Source organism: Bubalus bubalis, chromosome 13 (genome assembly GCF_019923935.1).
Source record: "Bubalus bubalis isolate 160015118507 breed Murrah chromosome 13, NDDB_SH_1, whole genome shotgun sequence".
Lineage (NCBI taxonomy): Eukaryota > Metazoa > Chordata > Mammalia > Artiodactyla > Bovidae > Bubalus > Bubalus bubalis.
In genome coordinates, this window is record NC_059169.1 from 70,741,541 (window position 1) to 70,761,074 (window position 19,534).

At 36.8% G+C, this 19,534-nt stretch overlaps 1 protein-coding gene across 8 annotated transcripts in view; it reads right to left on the reverse strand.

Annotated features, from left to right (window-relative positions):
* FNDC3A (fibronectin type III domain containing 3A) overlaps nucleotides 1–19,534 on the reverse strand; it is a 114,209-nt gene that overhangs the window by 69,234 nt on the left and 25,441 nt on the right. For all 8 annotated transcript variants that reach the window (XM_006063594.4, XM_045162477.1, XM_006063592.4 and 5 more), the window contains exon 3: nucleotides 3,702–3,777. In XM_006063594.4, coding sequence (XP_006063656.2) covers nucleotides 3,702–3,777 — 76 coding nt within the window. The remainder of the gene's footprint in view (nucleotides 1–3,701; nucleotides 3,778–19,534) is intronic.

A 19,534-nucleotide genomic window follows, 5' to 3' on the forward strand; every position in this document is an offset into this window, starting at 1 on the left:
CTCTCCACTTTCACTTTCATCAAGAGGCTTTTTAGTTCCTCTTCACTTTCTGCCATAAGGGTGGTGTCATCTGCATATCTGAGGTTATTGATATTTCTCCCGGCTATCTTGATTCCAGCTTGTGCTTCTTCCAGTCCAGTGTTTCTCATGATGTAATCTGCATATAAGTTAAATAACTAGGGTGACAATATACAGCCTTGATATACGCCTTTTCCTATCTGGAACCAGTCTGTTGTTCCATGTCCAGTTCTAACTGTTGCTTCCTGACCTGCATACAGGTTTCTCAAGAGGCAGGTCAGGTGGTCTGGTATTCCCATCTCTTTCAGACTTTTCCACAGTTTATTGTGATCCACACAGTCAAAGGCTTTGGCATAGTCAATAAAGCAGAAATAGATGTTTTTCTGGAACTCTCTTGCTTTTCTGATGATTCAGGGGATGTTGGCAATTTGATCTCTGGTTCCTCTGCCTTTTCTAGAACCAGCCTGAACATCTGGAAGTTCACGGTTCATATATTGCTGAAGCCTGATCTACTTATTATTAAAATAAATTTAAGATATGGCATAAGATATTACCATAATTATGAATATCTAAAAAATTGAGAGCTGGTAGAAAAATTGTTGAATCTAATTCACACTAGTGCATCCTCATTTCACAGATGTGCAAAATAATGGGCAGAATTTAAGTAATCTACTGAAGGATATAGAATCAGAACATTTTAGACTTGTGAAGAACCTTTAAAGGCATTAACTCCAACCATCCACTGAAGAGAAATTAAACCTGCTAATGGCCCCATCAAGTGAAGACTCAGTAGATGCATTACCACCTACAAAGGCAGATGGGAAACTGATTGCTCCTGAGTCTCTCTGACAGCTCTGTTTATTACAAAGTTGTTCCTTGTATTAAGCTAAATCTGTTTTCCTTTAACTCCCACCCACTAGTCCCAGAACCCAGGCTGACCTACTCCCAGACTTGTACCTTTAAAAATACACCATTAAGTAATTCATACATTTTGTTATTAATATTTCTTTAAAGTTTTATTGTGAATTTAGTAAGAAAAATTATATTTCATTCTGTGAGTTATAGTAATATAGCAAACAATATAGTGACCATGATATATAAAACAGACATTTAACTTCTAATAAATTTCAGGCATTTTTAATATCAAAGATCTGACAAATCTAACAAGATTCACAGGGCCTAAGGTATAGTTTGTACACATGTCTCAGGGATTCTAGATTATCAGAGCAGGTCACTAGGGATCCTACTTGGATGAAATCTTCCTCTCCCATCCCCAACAAAGACATCCTGGGAGAAAACGGCCCTTATTTAAAACACGAATATTCGCAACCATTTAATTTATGTTAGCCCAAATCTGGAAACAACTCAAAGGTCCCTCAACAAATGATTAAACAGACACAATATGTGGGTGTTCATGCAATGTAACACAACTCAGCAATAAAAACGAGCGAACTAATGACACATGAACAACACGGACGGACCTCAAAGTTGTTATACTAAGTGAAAAGAAGCCAAAAGGAAAATTCTGTATATGCTTTCATTTATGAGCTACTACTAGCAAAGGTAAAACTATAAAGACAAAAGCATTCTGAACAGACCTAACGAGCACAAGGATTCAGACTAGAACACAGAGGCCAGAAGTGCCAACATCTGGAGTGCAGAGAACTCACTCTAGGGTAACAGAGTTGGGATAATTGGGATACAGAGCTTGTAAGTATTTAACAAAATGTTGTTTTACTAAGGACCTAAATGTCATGTGGCTCAGTTTAGGAGAGACTTACTAACACAATGCTCTGCAAAGGAGATGGCAAATACGAAAGAGCTGACCACGTGTGTGCTTATCCTCACCATAATCCCAAAACACATGGAGAACAGAGTGGTACTTCCTGGTGGGGACAAACGTTCCCTAACGTCAGAAGCCCCTATAAAGGCAGGAAGAGTCAAGATCAGGTGTATGAGGAGAGAATGTGAGAGCAGAAAAGCAGTAATCAAGAGCAGCAGCAGTAAAGGGAAGACAAACAGGAACAGCGGTGCTGACAATAACCGCCCGGGAGCAACAGTGCTGGTCACTCTCTGAGTTAGATGGCAGCAGGAGCACCAAGGGTCCAGCAACCTCCCACCGGCAGACTAGAAAGAGACACCAGCAGCAACAGTGGTGAAACACACCAGTAACTACTGAGAAGCTGGGCAGAGCTACCTGGAAACGAAAAGGAAAGCAGGAAGATTTAGAGGCAGCGGTAGCATCAATGGCATACTAACTCCAGTGGGTGAAGGGGCGCGGAATCAACACACCGGGGAACTGTCGATTAGCTCCTGACTTCTCGAGGTAAGGTGAGCTACTGCTTTCAACAAACCTGAATTCACTTTAACAATTTTTTTTTACACGTGAGAGTCAAATCATAAAAAAATAGCCAGAAATCCAGGATTTGGCTAAATGATTAACATATAGGCATTACTTATGGCTCACTACATTTATATTTTTACATTAAAATTTCCATATTACCATGCAATCTTAATTGGTGCTCATATTGAAAACTCTAAGGCATTAAAATACCTCTGAGTATAAAAATATATTTTCAGTACATAGTGGTTACCAAGGCAAACAAGCATACCAATATACTTAAAAATATTTTAGCAGTTAGTTTTAATAAATATCAACAGCACACCTACTAAGCAAAAGGCATTATTTTAGCACAGAGAATCAAAAGTAAAAATGACACAGTTTTTGTTGTTAAGAAATCAAAACAGAAGGAAGCGAATACTCCTTGAACATTTTTATTAAGTAAGGTTTTATATACCAAGCTAAAGACAGCATCATTATTTCTATAAATTTTGAAGTTTAGTGGAAGTTTCTCTTACAAGTGTTTATTTCATTAGGAATTTGAATTAGTAAATTAGCTACTGGGCATCCTATTTATACAGGTCTATTAGGAGCAATAACTATTCACTAGCTCAATTACTCTTTGAAATGTGCCTCTGCACAGGTATACTTGTCAAATTTAGGACTCTCATTCAGAGTACTCACTTCCAAAATTAACTAAGATTTTAGTTTAATTAACAGGTTACTTTGGAATCAAGGACTCTTCAGTTAGAATGAATGCTGGAACTTACACAACCAAAATTCTTTTACTACACAAGAATTATGTAGTAATTCAACCAACCAGTACATGAGTACACATAATGATGGGTCTTTATAAAAAAACCTTTTAAAGATAAGATCTGAGCTCAGCCTGGAAGCACTTGGATAGGCTGGAGGTAGTGGTGATATGGATAAACTGTAGATAAGAACAGTACAGAAAGTATTCAATATAAAAAGGGTTCAGAGAGAGCAGATAAGCCAACTTAGCAAGACTAAACGAAAACAGTATTGAAAGGAAAGTGGGAAAAAAGCAAGCAAGAATGATGAAATGATCTTTCAAAAAGACTAAGGAAACTGAACTGGATTCACCAAAGATTTTTGAGCAGGGGAGTGACATGAAGACCATTACAGTATATTAACCAAGAAACCCTGGGAAAGAGACTAATTAGGATGCTACTACAATAGTTAAGCCATAAAGTCTGGAAAGTTCGTGCCTTGGTGTGGTGGCAGTCAGAAAGAAAGGAAGAAACCACAAGCATACAACACTTGTATGTTATCATAAACTTTACTCTTGTCTCAAAAGATAATAAATTACCATTCTTACCTGTAATGCACTGAAACTGTCCATCTTCTCTTCTTATTGTAAATGCTTCCCCTGGGTTAACTTGTACCAGAATAACCTTAAAATGAGGGGAAGAAGTATTAATTATAAGAACAGCAGATCAAATCTGCATATCAAGATGTTAAATGTTGCAAGAGAGTAGATGTATGCTATTTAATAGGGAAGGAAAATGGGGACTACACATTTGCTGAAAAAACTAATTACTTCACTTTTCTGGAGATCAGACTTAAGCCAAAAGTAAGGGAATAAAAAAAGACACTGCACTGCTGACCTTCTAATTCCTAACCCCTTTAGAAAACCAGAGTTCAGATCTGACAGTTACACTACTCTCTGTAAAATTGCTGAATAAGTTCCCTTCTCCATTCAGCTTCTTCCATTTCTTACATCCCCGTATCCATGCTGCCATGCTTGAGACCTCACTCAGTTCGCAGGACAGATCAGCCGGGCAGTTTTCTTTTGTCACTCTTTAGAGAAAATGCTTTTAATGCCTGGTTTCAGTTAATACTGTCAACAGGGGGTGAGTGGACAACTGATAAAGGTAACTGCCTGAATATTTGCCAATAGTTAACTTCTAGCTCTCTTACCATTTTGAACAGAGATACATACAGCTATTGAGCATTAAGTATTCTGAACTTAAATATTACTAATATTTATATTACTTCCTGAATAACAGATAAAACATATGCTTGAAATATATGTTTTGGATAAGATGGCTACCACCAAAGGGCAGATTAAAGTTGACAATGACTGTAAATAATGCCATATCATGGAGACTTTTAAATTATTTTTACAAGTAGGCTATGATGATACATGGGCTTCCCGGGTAGCTCAGAGGTAACAAATCCATCTGCCAATGCAGGAGATGTGGGTTCAATTCCTGGTTTGGGAAGATCCCTGGAATAGGAAATGGCAACCTACTCCAGTATTCTTACCTGGGAAACCCCATGGACAGAGGAGCCTGGAGGGCTACAGTCCATGGGGTTGAAAAAGAGTCAGATATAACTGAGCGACTTAACAACAACATGATGATACATGCAAATACTAATACAAAATGGTACATAAATGTAACAGAAAAAAGTGTAATGAAAATGTCCCTGATTAAAGTTATAACCATGCTTAGTATATACACTAATGAAGACCAGAAAAATCTAAAAAATGTAATTAACATTGAACATTTCTTAAATTTCCTAATAAATAATAAAAAAAAAATACAGTGGCTTGGTGAAGTTATGGAAGAAAACAGATAAAATTTAAGAGGATCAAATGTAAAATTATTTTTTCTTTTTTTTTTTTGTTCTACTGCTTTTATTTTATTTTATTTTTTTTAGAGCTTTTTTTTTTAAATTTTATTTTATTTTTAAACTTTACATAACTGTATTAGTTTTGCCAAATATCAAAATGAATCCGCCACAGGTAAAGAAAGAAATAATTTTCAAAAAAAGCAAGACAGCAGAAAAAGACATCTCTGGAATGAGAAGGAAAGAGAAGGACCAAGATGCATTGATAGATAACAGAAATCAGGAAGCCTGACATGAATACCTCTAAACAAACAGGGCATACAGCCTGGGGAAAGTCAGAGCTAAGGAAACCTGAGGTATCATTTAGTCCGACGCAGATTTTTTTTTTTTTTAAGTAAAATAAGAGATTATTGTCGTTACTGAAAAGTTACTTCATTTTACAACACCATTCAAACAAACTTTCTCTTAAGGTAAACTCCCAGTGCAGTGGACTTAAAACTTATCAATTAACTACTTAAAGTGAGGCAATTTCAAATGGACATTTACCACCTTGGAATCTGAACTACTACATAAAAGTGCCAAACTTTATCCAAATGTCAGGGCATAGTCATTTATTAGTAATATCTACGTGTATTTTAAAGGAAACACAATAATGAGTGAACAATTTTTTATTATTTTTATCAGGGCAGATCTATTTTGCTTTAAGGATATGCCCTCTAGCGTAGGAGAAACGCACAAATTTACAGGACAGAGAAAGAACATACACTGGACACAATGTTTATAAGATTTCTCCTGAACTGATGCTGGACACCTGCCTGCCTCTTACTTTCCATATTTTCCTGTACTGACCGCCCTATAGCTTTTCAGCTATCCGTCTGCTCTATTCCGTTCAATCTAGTATTCCATAGTCAGAAGTTTCATCATCTTCATTTCCTGGCCTATGATTTATTTACTATTCTCCAGCACTATCTGATACACACTTGACTTCTGCTGACATTTTCCTATGAGGAACTACTTTCTTCTTCAGGAAACACTACTCATCCTTCAACAAGTTGACACCCTAAAGCAGAGTTAGGTAATTCCTGTATTAGAGACATAGCACTTTGTATATCCTTCCATTAAAATACTTAGTACATGACTGTATTCACTTGTTTGCATGTTGTCAACTCTGCTACAACACACATGAGCCCTTTACTTCAGTCTATTTATTTTTATACGCAGAGACTACAGAAGATGAAGAAATGTTTGCTGAATTAACTACTGTTCAGTCTCTAAATAGCTCCTAAATCTTTTCTTCTGGCTTTGAGAACAGGGCTAGCTGATAAAACTTTCTGTGATGATGAAAGTATTCTATAATGGTGCTGTCTGATAATAGCCTGTAGCTATATTTGGCTATACATGGCCTGAAAATGTACACAAGTGCTACTGAGCATTTGGAATGTGACCAGTGAGAATGAAGAACTCATCTTCTTTAATCCTCTTAATTTTAATTAAATAGCCACATGTAGTTAATGGCTACTGAGTATAGCTCTAGATTCCCCAAACTCCAAAATTGTATTTCCAACTAATTTCTGGATTTATTTACCTTGATAAAATGCAGATACCCAATCTTATTACATCTAAATTTAAATTCATTATATGATTTTCCTAAGAAATTAAGCCAGGAAATTGATTTCACAAACAAGTATGAACTACTTAAACATCAAAATGTTATTAAGCTGACTTCACTATTAAGAACTTTGAATCATGCTTTGTTCTTCACTGGATCCTGTCAATCTGTAGGGGGGCTGGCTGATGTAACACATTTCAGCTGAAGTCTACAAAGAGATTAATAACTGTAAATAAAAGGGCAGCTATCAAACTAATGAATTTGAGTTTAATTCTTAGTCCTATGAAGGACTTTTTAAACTCAGGTAAGAATACCAGCATATAGAGAAACAATTGAGATCTGTTAACCATTTACTCTTTTAACTGACAAGTAATTAATGAGCAAATACTAAACATTAGGCACGTTTTGCAGAGCTGAGGATATACGGATGAATCATTAAGGGAAATTAGTTACAGCCAATTACAATGCTAAGCTAGAATACAAGGTATGCAATATAATATGTGATAAACAGAAAATACTTTCTATTAGGGTCATCTGTCTTCACAATTGCTTTTTTAGAAATAAAGCACTATAATAGAAAAAATATGAATTTGGAATCAGACAATTCTATACTGGAATTCTGCTCTATTGCTTAATAAATGTGGTTTTTAGACAAATTATTTAAACTCCATGAACTTTAGTGTGCTCTTCTAAAATGTAGTGTTTTTGAAGGATTAACAGAAACACTGTATGTAAAATGCCAGCACAGTGCCTGACATACAGCAGACCCTCAAAAACAATTAACTTTTCCTTTAATTAGGATTCTTTTTGTTTTGCATTTAATCTTTTATCTAGACTGTGGAATACTTCATTACAGTTTATGGCAGAATAACATTACACTGTATCACATTTCGCTTATTCATTTGTTGATGGACATTTGGATTGTTACCACCTTTGGGCTTTAATAAAAAAGCTGTACAAATTTTTATATGGACATGTTTTCATTTCTCTTGAGTAAATACCTAGAAGAACTGCTGGGTCACATCATCGCTGCATGTTTGATTGGGAAATTGCCATATTGTTTTCAAAGTGGATACACCAGTTTACATTCTCACCAGCACAGTATGAATGTTCCAATTTTTCCATGTTTTTGTTAACACTTGCTACTATTTGACTTTTATTCTAGCCATTTTACTGGGTATGGTTTCATTTGCATTTTTCTAAACATTAATGACAACATTAGTTAAATTAACTGAACATTAATGCCAACAAAGGTCCGTCTAATCAAAGCTATGGTTTTCCACTAGTCATGCATGGATGTGAGAGTTGGACTATAAAGAAAGCTGAGCGCCAAAGAACTGATGCTTTTGAACTGTGGTGCTGGAGAAGATTCTTGAGAGTCCCTTGGACTGCAAGGAGATCCAACCAGTCCATCCTAAAGGCAATCAGTCCTGAATATTCATTGGAAGGAGTGATCCTGAAGCTGAAACTCCAATACTTTGGCCACCTGATGCAAAGAACTGACTGTTTTGAAGAGACCCTGATGCTGGGAAAGATTGAGGGCAGGAGGAGAAGGGGACGACAGAGGATGAGATGGTTGGATGGCATCACTGACTCAATGGACATGAGTTTGAGTAAGCTCCAGGAGTTGGTGATGGACAGGGAGGCTTGGCATGCTGCAATCCATGGGGTCACCAAGAGTCAGACACGACCGAGTGACTGAACTGAACATTAATGAAACATTACTGAAACATTAATGATGTTGAACAACTTTTAATGTACTTATTGGTCATGTACATACCTTCTTTGAAGAAATGAGCATTCAAAACCTTTGCCCAGTTTTTAATTGGGCTAATTGTCTTTTCATTGCTGAGTTCTAAGAGTTCTGTAAATATTCTGAATACAAGATCTGACAGATTTACAATGTTGCATCAGAAGCTCTTTTGAAAAAAGAAACATGTTTATAGTTAATTTTTCCCTAAACTTGTGGTGTATCTTTTTCATTTTTGTTCAATATTCATGTTTGTATATATCTAATATTAGTACTGATACATAACTATTGATTTGTAAGGCTTTTTTTTCCAGTTTACGTCAGTGGCATCATTATATTAATATAATGATCATATATAATATCCCTCCTCTAATTTGCTGTTTTATGCACCTTTTTACTTTTTAAGATTTATCCATAGTAGAGGTTCATACAATGGAATACTGGTAATCATATTCTAGCATTCCATCATATGAGGGCTTCCCAGGTGGCGCTAATGGTAAAGAACCCACATGCCAATGCGGGAGACATAAGAGACACATGCTTGATCCCTGGGTCAGGAAGATCCCTTGCAGGAGGGCACAGCAACCCAATCCAGTACTCTTGTCTGGATAAACCCATGGACAGAGGAGCCTGGTAGGCTACAGTCCATGGGGTATCAAAGAGTCAGACAGGACTGAAGTGACAGCACGCACACAGGCATTCTATCATATGAACCCTCTAAATCCTATTCATGTCTCCGTTAGATATTTATATTACTTCTTGTTTTCTTGTTATTACAAAGCAATGAACAGGCACGCACATGTGCCCTTGTATACACGTATACGATTTTCTGTAGGAGAACTACCTAGAAGAATATTATATTAGGTTTTGGGTCTGCACTTTTTCAGTTTTATTAAATATTGCCAGGCCACTTCCAAAAATAGTTGCGCCAGCAGTGCATGAAGGATTCCACTGCTCCACAGACTTACTATATTTCAGGTTTCTTAATATTTACATTATCACTAAGGTTTTAATTAGCATTTCCCTTCTTCAAAACAGTTCCAAACTCCTTTTTCTCCCAAAACCCTTAATTAGTCCAGTGAATCATCCCCAAGAAGATAGGGTACTTTGTTACATACAGGCACTTTGTTGCCAACTTTGCAGCTAACATGAAATTCTTTCCTTATACACTAAGCACTCATTAATGTGCCAGTTAAGTTTATCAATGGTTTTAGTTTTAAAAGATCAGTTTTTATATTACATAGGCATGTGTTAAGTCGCTCAGTCGTGTCTGACTCTTTGTGACTGCATGGACCGTAGCCCACCAGGCTCCTCTGTCCATGGGATTCTCCAGGAAAGAATACTAGAGTGGGTTGCCATGCCCTTTTCCAGGGGATCTTCCCAACCCAGGGATCAAACCTGGTTCTCCTGCACTTCAGGCAGATTCTTTACCGACTGAGCCATTAGGGAAGCATACATAGGTACACAGACCAATAAGCGGTCAATTATATGTTTACAGATACTTATGAGACACTGGAATTGATGTTTACTAATAATAGGTATTTTATTTAAATATTCCCCAAGTGGAGGCATATCTATTTTTGTTCACACAAGAGGCATGTGGATATTTCCTTTAAAATTCGAATAGTATATATATCTATCATGATAATAGATAAAATGAAACAAACAGACAATTCCAAATGTTGATCTGACTGCAGAGCAAACGCAAAAAACATACGCTTCTGGAACTGGTGCTGCCTCTTTGGAAACCTTTTTTTTTGCCAATAGCAGGACAGGAAAAAATAATCTTACCCTAGAGGGAAGCAGCAGCTATTTGGGGAAAATAATAGTACTCTACAATAAGGAAAAACTGAAGCAGTAATAAAAGCTTGGTGTTTGAGGGAATATGAGAGGAGTTCAATTGTATTTGAGGTATTGGGGATGTATAAGTAGAAATAAACAAACAAAAATAATAGCAGTTACTACTTGAACATATATTAATATATTCCCTATGACCCATGCACTCCATTACTAGGTATATACCCAAAAGAAAAGCATACACATGTGCAGAAGTTGTGTACAGGAATGTTCTTGAAGAATCACTTGTAGTAAGCAAAAACTGGAAACAACCCAATTTTCCATCAACAATAAATTGAAGCAACTAAGGCATATTTATAGGATGGAATATTATACAGCAAATACTATGTATAGCTATGAATGGTAACAGGAATGAATGTCATATGTTGACCAAAATAATGCATACTGTATAATTCTACTTATGTAAAATTCAAAGACAGGGAAAACTAATCTTTGGTTTGGGGAAGTAAAAAGGGATAGATATTCTTTGGGAGAGAGGGAATACTTCTAGGAAGGATTAAAAGCATAATCCTTCCCAAGAGACTTCTTGGGATTACCTTTCAAATCCTTCCCAAGAAGCCTTTTGGGAGTGCTGGTAAAGTTCTATTGCTTGACCTGAGGATGGTTACAGGGGTTATGCTCCTTTTAGTTTTTTTAACTGGCCTGTACAGAAATGATTTGTGCACTTCTCTGACTTATGTTGGTTTTAAATAAAGACATTCTTAAAATCTTCAACAGTTCAGATAAAGCAAAATTTTAACCTCTTGCCAACAAGCTTCTCTTTCCTAAGAAGAACCACTGTTAATAAATGGATATATATGTGTACAGAGCTTTTCTTCCTGTGATATATATTTATGTACACTTGCATGGCTTTTTTCCTTTTTTAAATTGTTAGAACTTTTTTTTTTAAGTTTAAAAAGTAATAAATCCACAAGATTAAAAAAATACTCAAACACTACAAAATGTTGTATAAAATGTAAACTCTTTTTCTGGGGTCAGTCCCTGCTTATAATTTCTTGTATAATTTTCTGTCATGTGTTTATATACGTGTGCATATTTGATTTTCAAAATGTTCTTTTTTGAAATATCACATAAATGCATTTCAGGAATTTGACTCCTGGGCGTTTTATCTGGCGGTTAAGTAGATATACAACAGTACTTGAATATAAAACAACCATAAGTATATTATTGAAAGGGAAACATTATGAGAACTGAAAAAGCAGAATTCAACTTCTAGTTCTACAAACATCTGTATAGTTTTTGACAAAAAAAATCTTGCTTTGTATTACGCTAACGTAAGAACATACAAAAGATCATGGGAAAAATCATCTTTGTAAAAAGTCTCCTTTTCATTTAGTGTCTCTTATTACAGAAGTTTACAATCAGATTCACTTTAAAGAATTTTCAGTATCCCATGGATAAATTTCAGTTGAATGCATTTCCTTATTTATTTAGTGCTGCTTACCAGTTACTCTTTATTTCTTCCTCACTTCAGTCCAACTTACATTTCTTAAAAGTCAACAATTCTTACATGATTCTGGGGCACAGGAGCTGACTAAGTACAGAATTCCTTAACTAGAGAATTAGGAATTATTCTAACTGTATACTATCCAGGAGTTAATTTAATAGAATATCTATTGTTTTTAGATCAGAGTCCATCAAAATTCCATGACCATTATGCTTTATTTCACTAAGATGCTGTTCCCTTTAGATTTGATGATTCTGTCTTCCACAACAGGTTTAAGTGTATGTATATACTCATAAATATTTCACTAAAATAATGTAAAAATTTTAATGTTTTAAGTTATAGAAACAGCTAAGTGTCAATACATTGCAGGGCTGCAGCAAGGTTTCCTAGGAGGTGGCATATGCTCTAAATTGGTGTCCAATATATGTTGCTGTTTCTCTCATAGCCAGTCCAAGTCCAAGAATCAAGGGATAAAAACGAGAGGGATACCACTCTCTTGCAATAAAAATATAGTAAGAGATTATTATCCTGCAAGGTTGCTAGATATTAAAGCAATATACAAAAATAAGCTGTGTTTCTATTTACCAACAACAGAACATGAAATTTCATACACATGGATACAATTTATAATAGCTTAGATATACCAACTTGAACTTTAAGGACTGAAAAATTCGATACTGTAAAGATGTCAATTCTCTCCTAATTTGATCTACAGATGCAAAGTAATCCAAATCCGAATCTCAGAAGGTTGTGTCTGTGTATACTGAGAGGCTATTTCTAAAATTTGTATGTAACGTAAAGGCCAAGCATGTCAAAACACTCTCAAAGAACAACAAAGTGAGACAGTTTGCCCCACCAGGTTCCAAGACGTTATTTAAAGTATTGGTGTGTTCTTGGCATAGGGATAATCAAAACAGATCAACAGAATAGAATTAATAATTCAGAAAAGACTCCACAGATTTATGGTCACTTAATTTATGGCATAAATATCACTGTGAAGCAACAGGAAAATGACAGTTGTTTCAATAAATGGTGTGAGATAATTTGATATACCTATGGAAAAATAATCAAATTAACACAATTCACAGAAGAAAACTCCAGTGGATTTTTTAATAAGATGTTCAAAGTGAAACCATACTTTTTAGAAGATAATGTAGAAAAACATTACCTCAATGTAGGGAAGAATTTTTTAAACAAACAAAAAATACAAACTCTAGATAAAAGAACTGATAAATGTGACTACATTAAAATTAAGAATTGTTCATCAAGATACTGAAAAGTGTGGTTACAAGGATAAGAGAAAACATTCACTACACTGCTGCTGCTAAGTCGCTTCAGTCGTGTCTGACTCTGTGCGACCCCATAGACGGCAGCCCACCAGGCTCCCCTGTCCCTGGGATTCTCCAGGCAAGAACACTGGAGTGGGTTGCCATTTCCTTCTCCAATGCATGAAAGTGAAAAGTGAAAGTGAAGGCGCTCCGTTGTGTCCAACTCTTAGCGACCCCATGGACTGCAGCCCACCAGGCTCCTCCATCCATGGGATTTTCCAGGCAAGAGTACTGGAGTTGGGTGCCATTGCCTTCTCCAATTCACTACACTGGTGCCTGATAAAAGGTTTATATCCAGAATATATACAAAGGGTTTTGACAAATCGAAAGAAAAAAACAGCAACAAACTAGGAACTGCCTAGATGTCCATCAAGAATAGAAGAGATAAATCAATATACTGTTGTAAATTCATACATGGAATCCTATACAGCAAGGAAAAGAACACATTTCAGCAACATACAACAATAAATGAAAGACACAAAAGATCAGTTATAGTAAAGATTACTTTAAAGATCAAGAATAGGCAAATCTAAACCATTATTGCTTAGTGATATATACATACATAAAACTATAAAGAACAGTCTGGCAGTAATTCCCATAAAAGTAAAGATAATGGTAACCTCCAAAAATGGGTATTGTGATGTAGAAGGAATACACAGGGGATTTCTAGGATGTTGGCAGTTAGTCTGGCTGGCAGTTATAAGAATTTATGTTTTATAAATTATAAAAAATATATAAAATTATATAAATATAATAAATATATAATAAATAAATAAATAAAAATATATAAAATATATAAAAAATTATAAAATATAGCACGTTTTATTCATGTGCTATATTACATCTTTGTTTTATGTACTTTTCTATATATATAGGTTGTAACTTACAATTTAAACAGGTTTTGAAAAAAGTAAGCTGAGGGTATGTTCCCTGTTTTCTTAAATTCTCTTTCTAGCATCTGTTCATCACAGGACCAATTACTTTAACCATATTTTCTTATTTTGTGTGTTCTTGATGCTTTGGCATTTATGATTGAGCTGGCTAGGGAAGAGACTGCCCATCCCAGGGCTAACCAATTCTTAGAAGTGGCAAAGGGCTCAGTCAGGAGCACACCCCTCACATGCAAACCAACCAATTACAAGTCTACAGATCCAACTAACCCCCTTACTGAACTCTTACAAGCCAGTATTTCTGCTGCTCTAAGTCATCCCAGGGCCAAGTAACAGGCAACTAAAGACCACCTGTATAGCCCCAAATCTGCCAGAATCATTTTTTTATTTTCTTGAGATTTAATTGACAAAACATTGTATTGGTAGTTTTAAGTGTACAGCAAGATTTGATATGAATATATTACAAGATAATTACCACAGTAAGTTTAGTTAACATCTACCACCACACAGTTACAAGTTTTTTCTTGTGATGATAACTTTTAAGATCTACTCCCTTAGCAACTTTAAAATATGCTGCTGCTAACTATAGTCATTCTGCTGTACATTACATTCCTAGGATTTATTTATCTTATAACTGGAAGTTTGTACATTTTGGCCATCTTTACCCTGTTTGCCCACCACCCTAATTTCCCACTCTGCAATAACCAATCTGTTCTCTGTATCTACGAGCTCATTTAAAAATATATCCTATATAAATATTACTCAGCTATTAGAAAGAATGCATTTGCATCAGTTCTAATGAGGTGGATGAAACTGGAGCCTATTATACAGTGAAGTAAGTCAGAAAGAAAAACACCAACACAGTATATTAATGCATATATATGGAATGTAGAAAGATGGTAATGACAACCCTCCCAGTCCATCCTAAAGGAAATCAGTCCTGAATATTCATTTGAAGAACTGATGCTGAGGCTGAAACTCCAATACTTTGGCCACCTGATGTGAAGAACTAACTCATTTGAAAAGACTCTGATGCTGGGAAAGATTGAAGGCAGGAGGAGAAGGGGACGACAGAGGATGAGATGGTTGCATGGCATCACCGACTTGACGGACATAAGTTTGGGTAAATTCTGGGAGTTGGTGATGGACAGGGAGGCCTGGTGTGCTGCAGTCCATGGGGTTTCAAAGAGTCGGACACAACTGAGCAACTGAACTGAACTGAACGACCCTATACATGAGACAGCAAAAGAGACACAGATACAAATAACAGACTTTTGGATTCAGTGGGAGAAGGTGAGAGTGGGATGATTTGAGAGAACAGCACTGAAACATGTATATTACCATATGTGAAATAGATGGCCAGTCCAAGTTCAATGCGTGAAACAGGGCACTCAAAGCTGGTGCACTGGGATTACCCAGAGGGATGGGATGGGGAGGGGAGTTCAGGATGGGGAACTCATGTACACCCGAGGCTGATTCATGTCAATGTATGGCAAAAACCACCACAATACTGTAAAGTAATTACCCTCCAATTAAAATAAATTAATAAAAAAATGTATATTCCATATATAAGTGAGACCATACCATGTCTTTGCTATTGCAAACAATGCTGTAACAAACACAACACAGGGGTACATATATCTTCTTTGAGACATGATTTCACTTACTTCAGATAAATACTAGAAGTAAAATTGCAGGATCATGTGGTAGTTCTATTTTTAATTTTTTGAGGCATCTCCATATTGTTTTCCATAATGTCTGCAACAATTTACATTCCCATCAGCAGTGAACAAGGGTGCCCTGTTCTCCACATCCTTCAATACTGATTTCTTCCCTGCCACAATTAATGAACAGCCAAACCAAAGCTGTTTACCCTGTTGTGTCTTTCCTGAGAAAACACTAATTAATGGCTTTGGTCTAGGCTTTCTGCCTGTTTCTGCTTCCGCTTCCGGACCAAAATCTGGTGTTTTCCCTGTGGTCCAGCGTGGCATGGCATGCTCTCTTCTTTCAGGAAATATAAGTAACACAAATTTAGTCTCTCTATGTCATTACTCAAGTCACCTCCATAAATTAAAAAGCTGCAGGGACAAGTGAGATAAAATAGTAATGGAGATTTATAAAATAACAATTAAAAAATTAATGAAATGGAGAAGATTCTGATAAAAACACTAGACAGGCACTGAGTTTTGAAAGACCTTAACCAAAAGTGGCAGTTTAGTTCAGTCATTCAGTCGTGTCCAACTCTTTGCGACCCCATGAACCGCAGCATGCCAGGCCTCCCAGGCCACCAACTCCCGGAGTCACCCAAACCCATGCCCATCGAGTTGGTGATGCCATCCAACCATCTCATCCTCTGTTGTCCCCTTCTCCTCCTGCCCTCAATCTTTCCCAGCATCAGGGTCTTTCCCAATGAGTCAGCTCTTCGCATCAGGTGGCGAAAGTATTGGAGTTTCAGCTTCAACATCAGTCCTTCCAATGAACATCCAGGACTGATCTCCTTTAGGATGGACTGGTTGGATCTCCTTGCAGTCCAAGGGACTCTCAAGAGTCTTCTCCAACACCACAGTTCAAAAGCATCAATTCTTCGGCGCTCAGCTTTCTTTATAGTCCAACTCTTACATCCATACATGACTAATGGAAAAACCATAGCCTTGACTAGATGGACCTTTGTTGACAAAGAAATGTCTCTCTGCTTTTTAATATGCTGTCTAGGTTGGTCATAAATTTCCTTCCAAGGAGTAAGCGTCTTTTAATTTCATGGCTGCAATCACCATCTGCAGTGATTTTGGAGCCCCAAAAAATAAAGTCAGCCACTGTTTCCATTGTTTCCCCATCTATTTGCCATGAGGTGATGGGACCAGATGCCATGATCTTAGTTTTCTGAATGTTGAGCTTTAAGCCAACTTTTTCTCTCCTCTTTCACTTTCATCAAGAGGCTCTTTAGTTCTTCTTCACTTTCTACCATAAGGGTGGTGTCATCTGCATATCTGAGGTTATTGATATTTCTCCCGGCTATCTTGATTCCAGCTTGTGCTTCTTCCAGTCCAGCGTTTCTCATGATGTACTCTGCATAGAAGTTAAATAAGCAGGGTGACAATATACAGCCTTGACGTACTCCTTTTCCTATTTGGAACCAGTCTGCTGTTCCATGTCCAGTTCTAACTGTTGCTTCCTGACCTGCATACAGGTTTCTCAAGAGGCAGGTCAGGTGGTCTGGTATTCCCATCTCTTTCAGAATTTTCCAGTTTATTGTGATCCACACAGTCAAAGGCTTTGGCATAGTCAATAAAGCAGAAATAGATGTTTTTCTGGAACTCTCTTGCTTTTTCCATGATCCAGTGGATGTTGGCAATTTGATCTCTGGTTCCTCTGCCTTTTCTAAAACCAGCTTGAACATCTGGAAGTTCACAGTTCACGTATTGCTGAAGCCTGGCTTGGAGAATTTTGAGCAGTACTTTACTAGCGTGTGAGATGAGTGCAATTGTGCGGTAGTTTGAGCATTCTTTGGCGTTGCCTTTCTTTGGGATTGGAATGAAAACTGACCTTTTCCAGTCCTGTGGCCACTGCTGACTTTTCCAAATTTGCTGGCATATTGAGTGCAGCACTTTCACAGCATCATCTTTTAGGATTTGAAATAACTCAACTGGAATTCCATTACCTCCACTAGCTTTGTTCGTAGTGATGCTTTCTAAGGCCCACTTGACTTCACATTCCAGGATGTCTGGCTCTAGGTGAGTGTGAGTGATCACACCATCATGATTATCTGGGTCATGAAGATCTTTTTTGTTCAGTTCTTCTGTGTATTCTTGCCACCTCTTCTTAATATCTTCTGCTTCTGTTAGGTCCATACCATTTCTGTCCTTTATCGAGCCCATCTTTGCATGAAATGTTCCCTTGGTATCTCTCATTTTCTTGAAGAGCTCTCTAGTCTTTCCCATTCTATTGTTTTCCTCTATTTTATTGCATTGATCGCTGAGGAAGGCTTTCTTATCTCTCCTTGCTATGCTTTGGAACTCTGCATTCATATCTTTCCTTTCTCCTTTGCTTTTTGCTTCTCTTCTTTTCACAGCTATTTGTAAGGCCTCCTCAGACAGCCGTTTTGCTTTTTTGCATTTCTTTTTCTTGGGGATGGTCTTGATTCCTGTCTCCTGTACAATGACATAAACTTCCGTCCATAGTTCATAAGACACTCTGTCTATCAGATCTAGTCCCTTAAATCTATTTCTTACTTCCACTGTATAGTCATAAGGGATTTGATTTAGGTCATACCTGCATGGTCTAGGGAAATTTCTTCAATTTAAGTCTGAATTTAGCATAAGGAGTTCATGATCTGAGCCACAGTCAGTTCCCAGTCTTGTTTTTGCCATTGACGTTCATTCTTGCCATCTCCTGTTTGACCACTTCCAATTTGCCTTGATTCATGGACCTAACATTCCATGTTCCTATGCAATATTGCTCTTCACAGCATCAGACCTTGCTTCTATCACCAGTCCCATCTACAACTGGGTGTTGTTTTTGCTTTAACTCCATCCCTCATTCTTTCTGGAGTTATTTCTCCACTGATCTCCAGCAGCATATTGGGCAGCTGCCGACCTGGGGAGTTCCTCTTTCAGTGTCCTATCATTTTGCCTTTTCATACTGTTCATGGGGTTCTCAAGGCAAGAATACTGAAGTGGTTTGTCATTCCCTTCTCCAGTGGACCACATTCTGTCAGATCTCTCCACCATGACCCGTCCGTCTTAGGTGGCCCCACACGGCATGGCTTAGTTTCACTGAGTTAGAAAGGCTGTGGTCCGTGTGATCAGATTACCAAAAGTTTACATGCATTCAATATTTTTGGAAGGTAAATGAACAGAAATTAGAGAAGGTAAAGTTAAAATAGGAAAGTGTTGAACCACACAAGAAACCAAAATATCTGAACTTTCCTTTTGTTGGTACCAATAGTGACTAGAACTAAGAGCATTTCATGTACTTTAAAGCTCAAATTCCCTAAAGCACACGTGGGGGTTCTAACAGGGTAGGAGGAACACTCATAAGGGCTTTACCAAGAAAAGATACAATCTCAGATCAAGCAGGTGCCTGAAGATGTGAAATGACACACAGCCACTCTGGAAAACAGCTTGTCAGTTTCTTATAAAGCTAAACATAGATCGAGCAATGATGTTCCTAGATATTTATCCAACTAGTTGAAAACTTATGTCTAACCAAAAACCTACATATAAATGTTAAAGCACTTTTACTTATAATTGCCAGAAACTATTAACAACTAAGCTGTCCTTTAATAGGTAAATGAATAAAGCAGTACATTCATACAATGAAGTATCATTCATATAATGTATTATTCATACAATACAATCATACAATGAATGATACAACAGCATCATTCATACAATAATAAAGAGAAATGAGCTACTGAAACAGCCACAAAAAGAAATTTTCTAGATCATATTGCTAAGCGAAAGAAGTTGGTCTGAAAGGCTACATACTGCATGATTCAAACTATAAGATATTCCGGAAAAAGATAAAAACTATAGTGACAGTAAAAATACAGCTATTTGCCAAAGTTCCAAGGGTGGGGAGTGAGGGAGGAATAATGGAGCATTGGGGAGTTTTAAGGAAGTTAAACTGTTCTTTATAATACTATAATAATGATACATAGTATTACACATTTCTCAAAACCCACAGAATTGTACAAT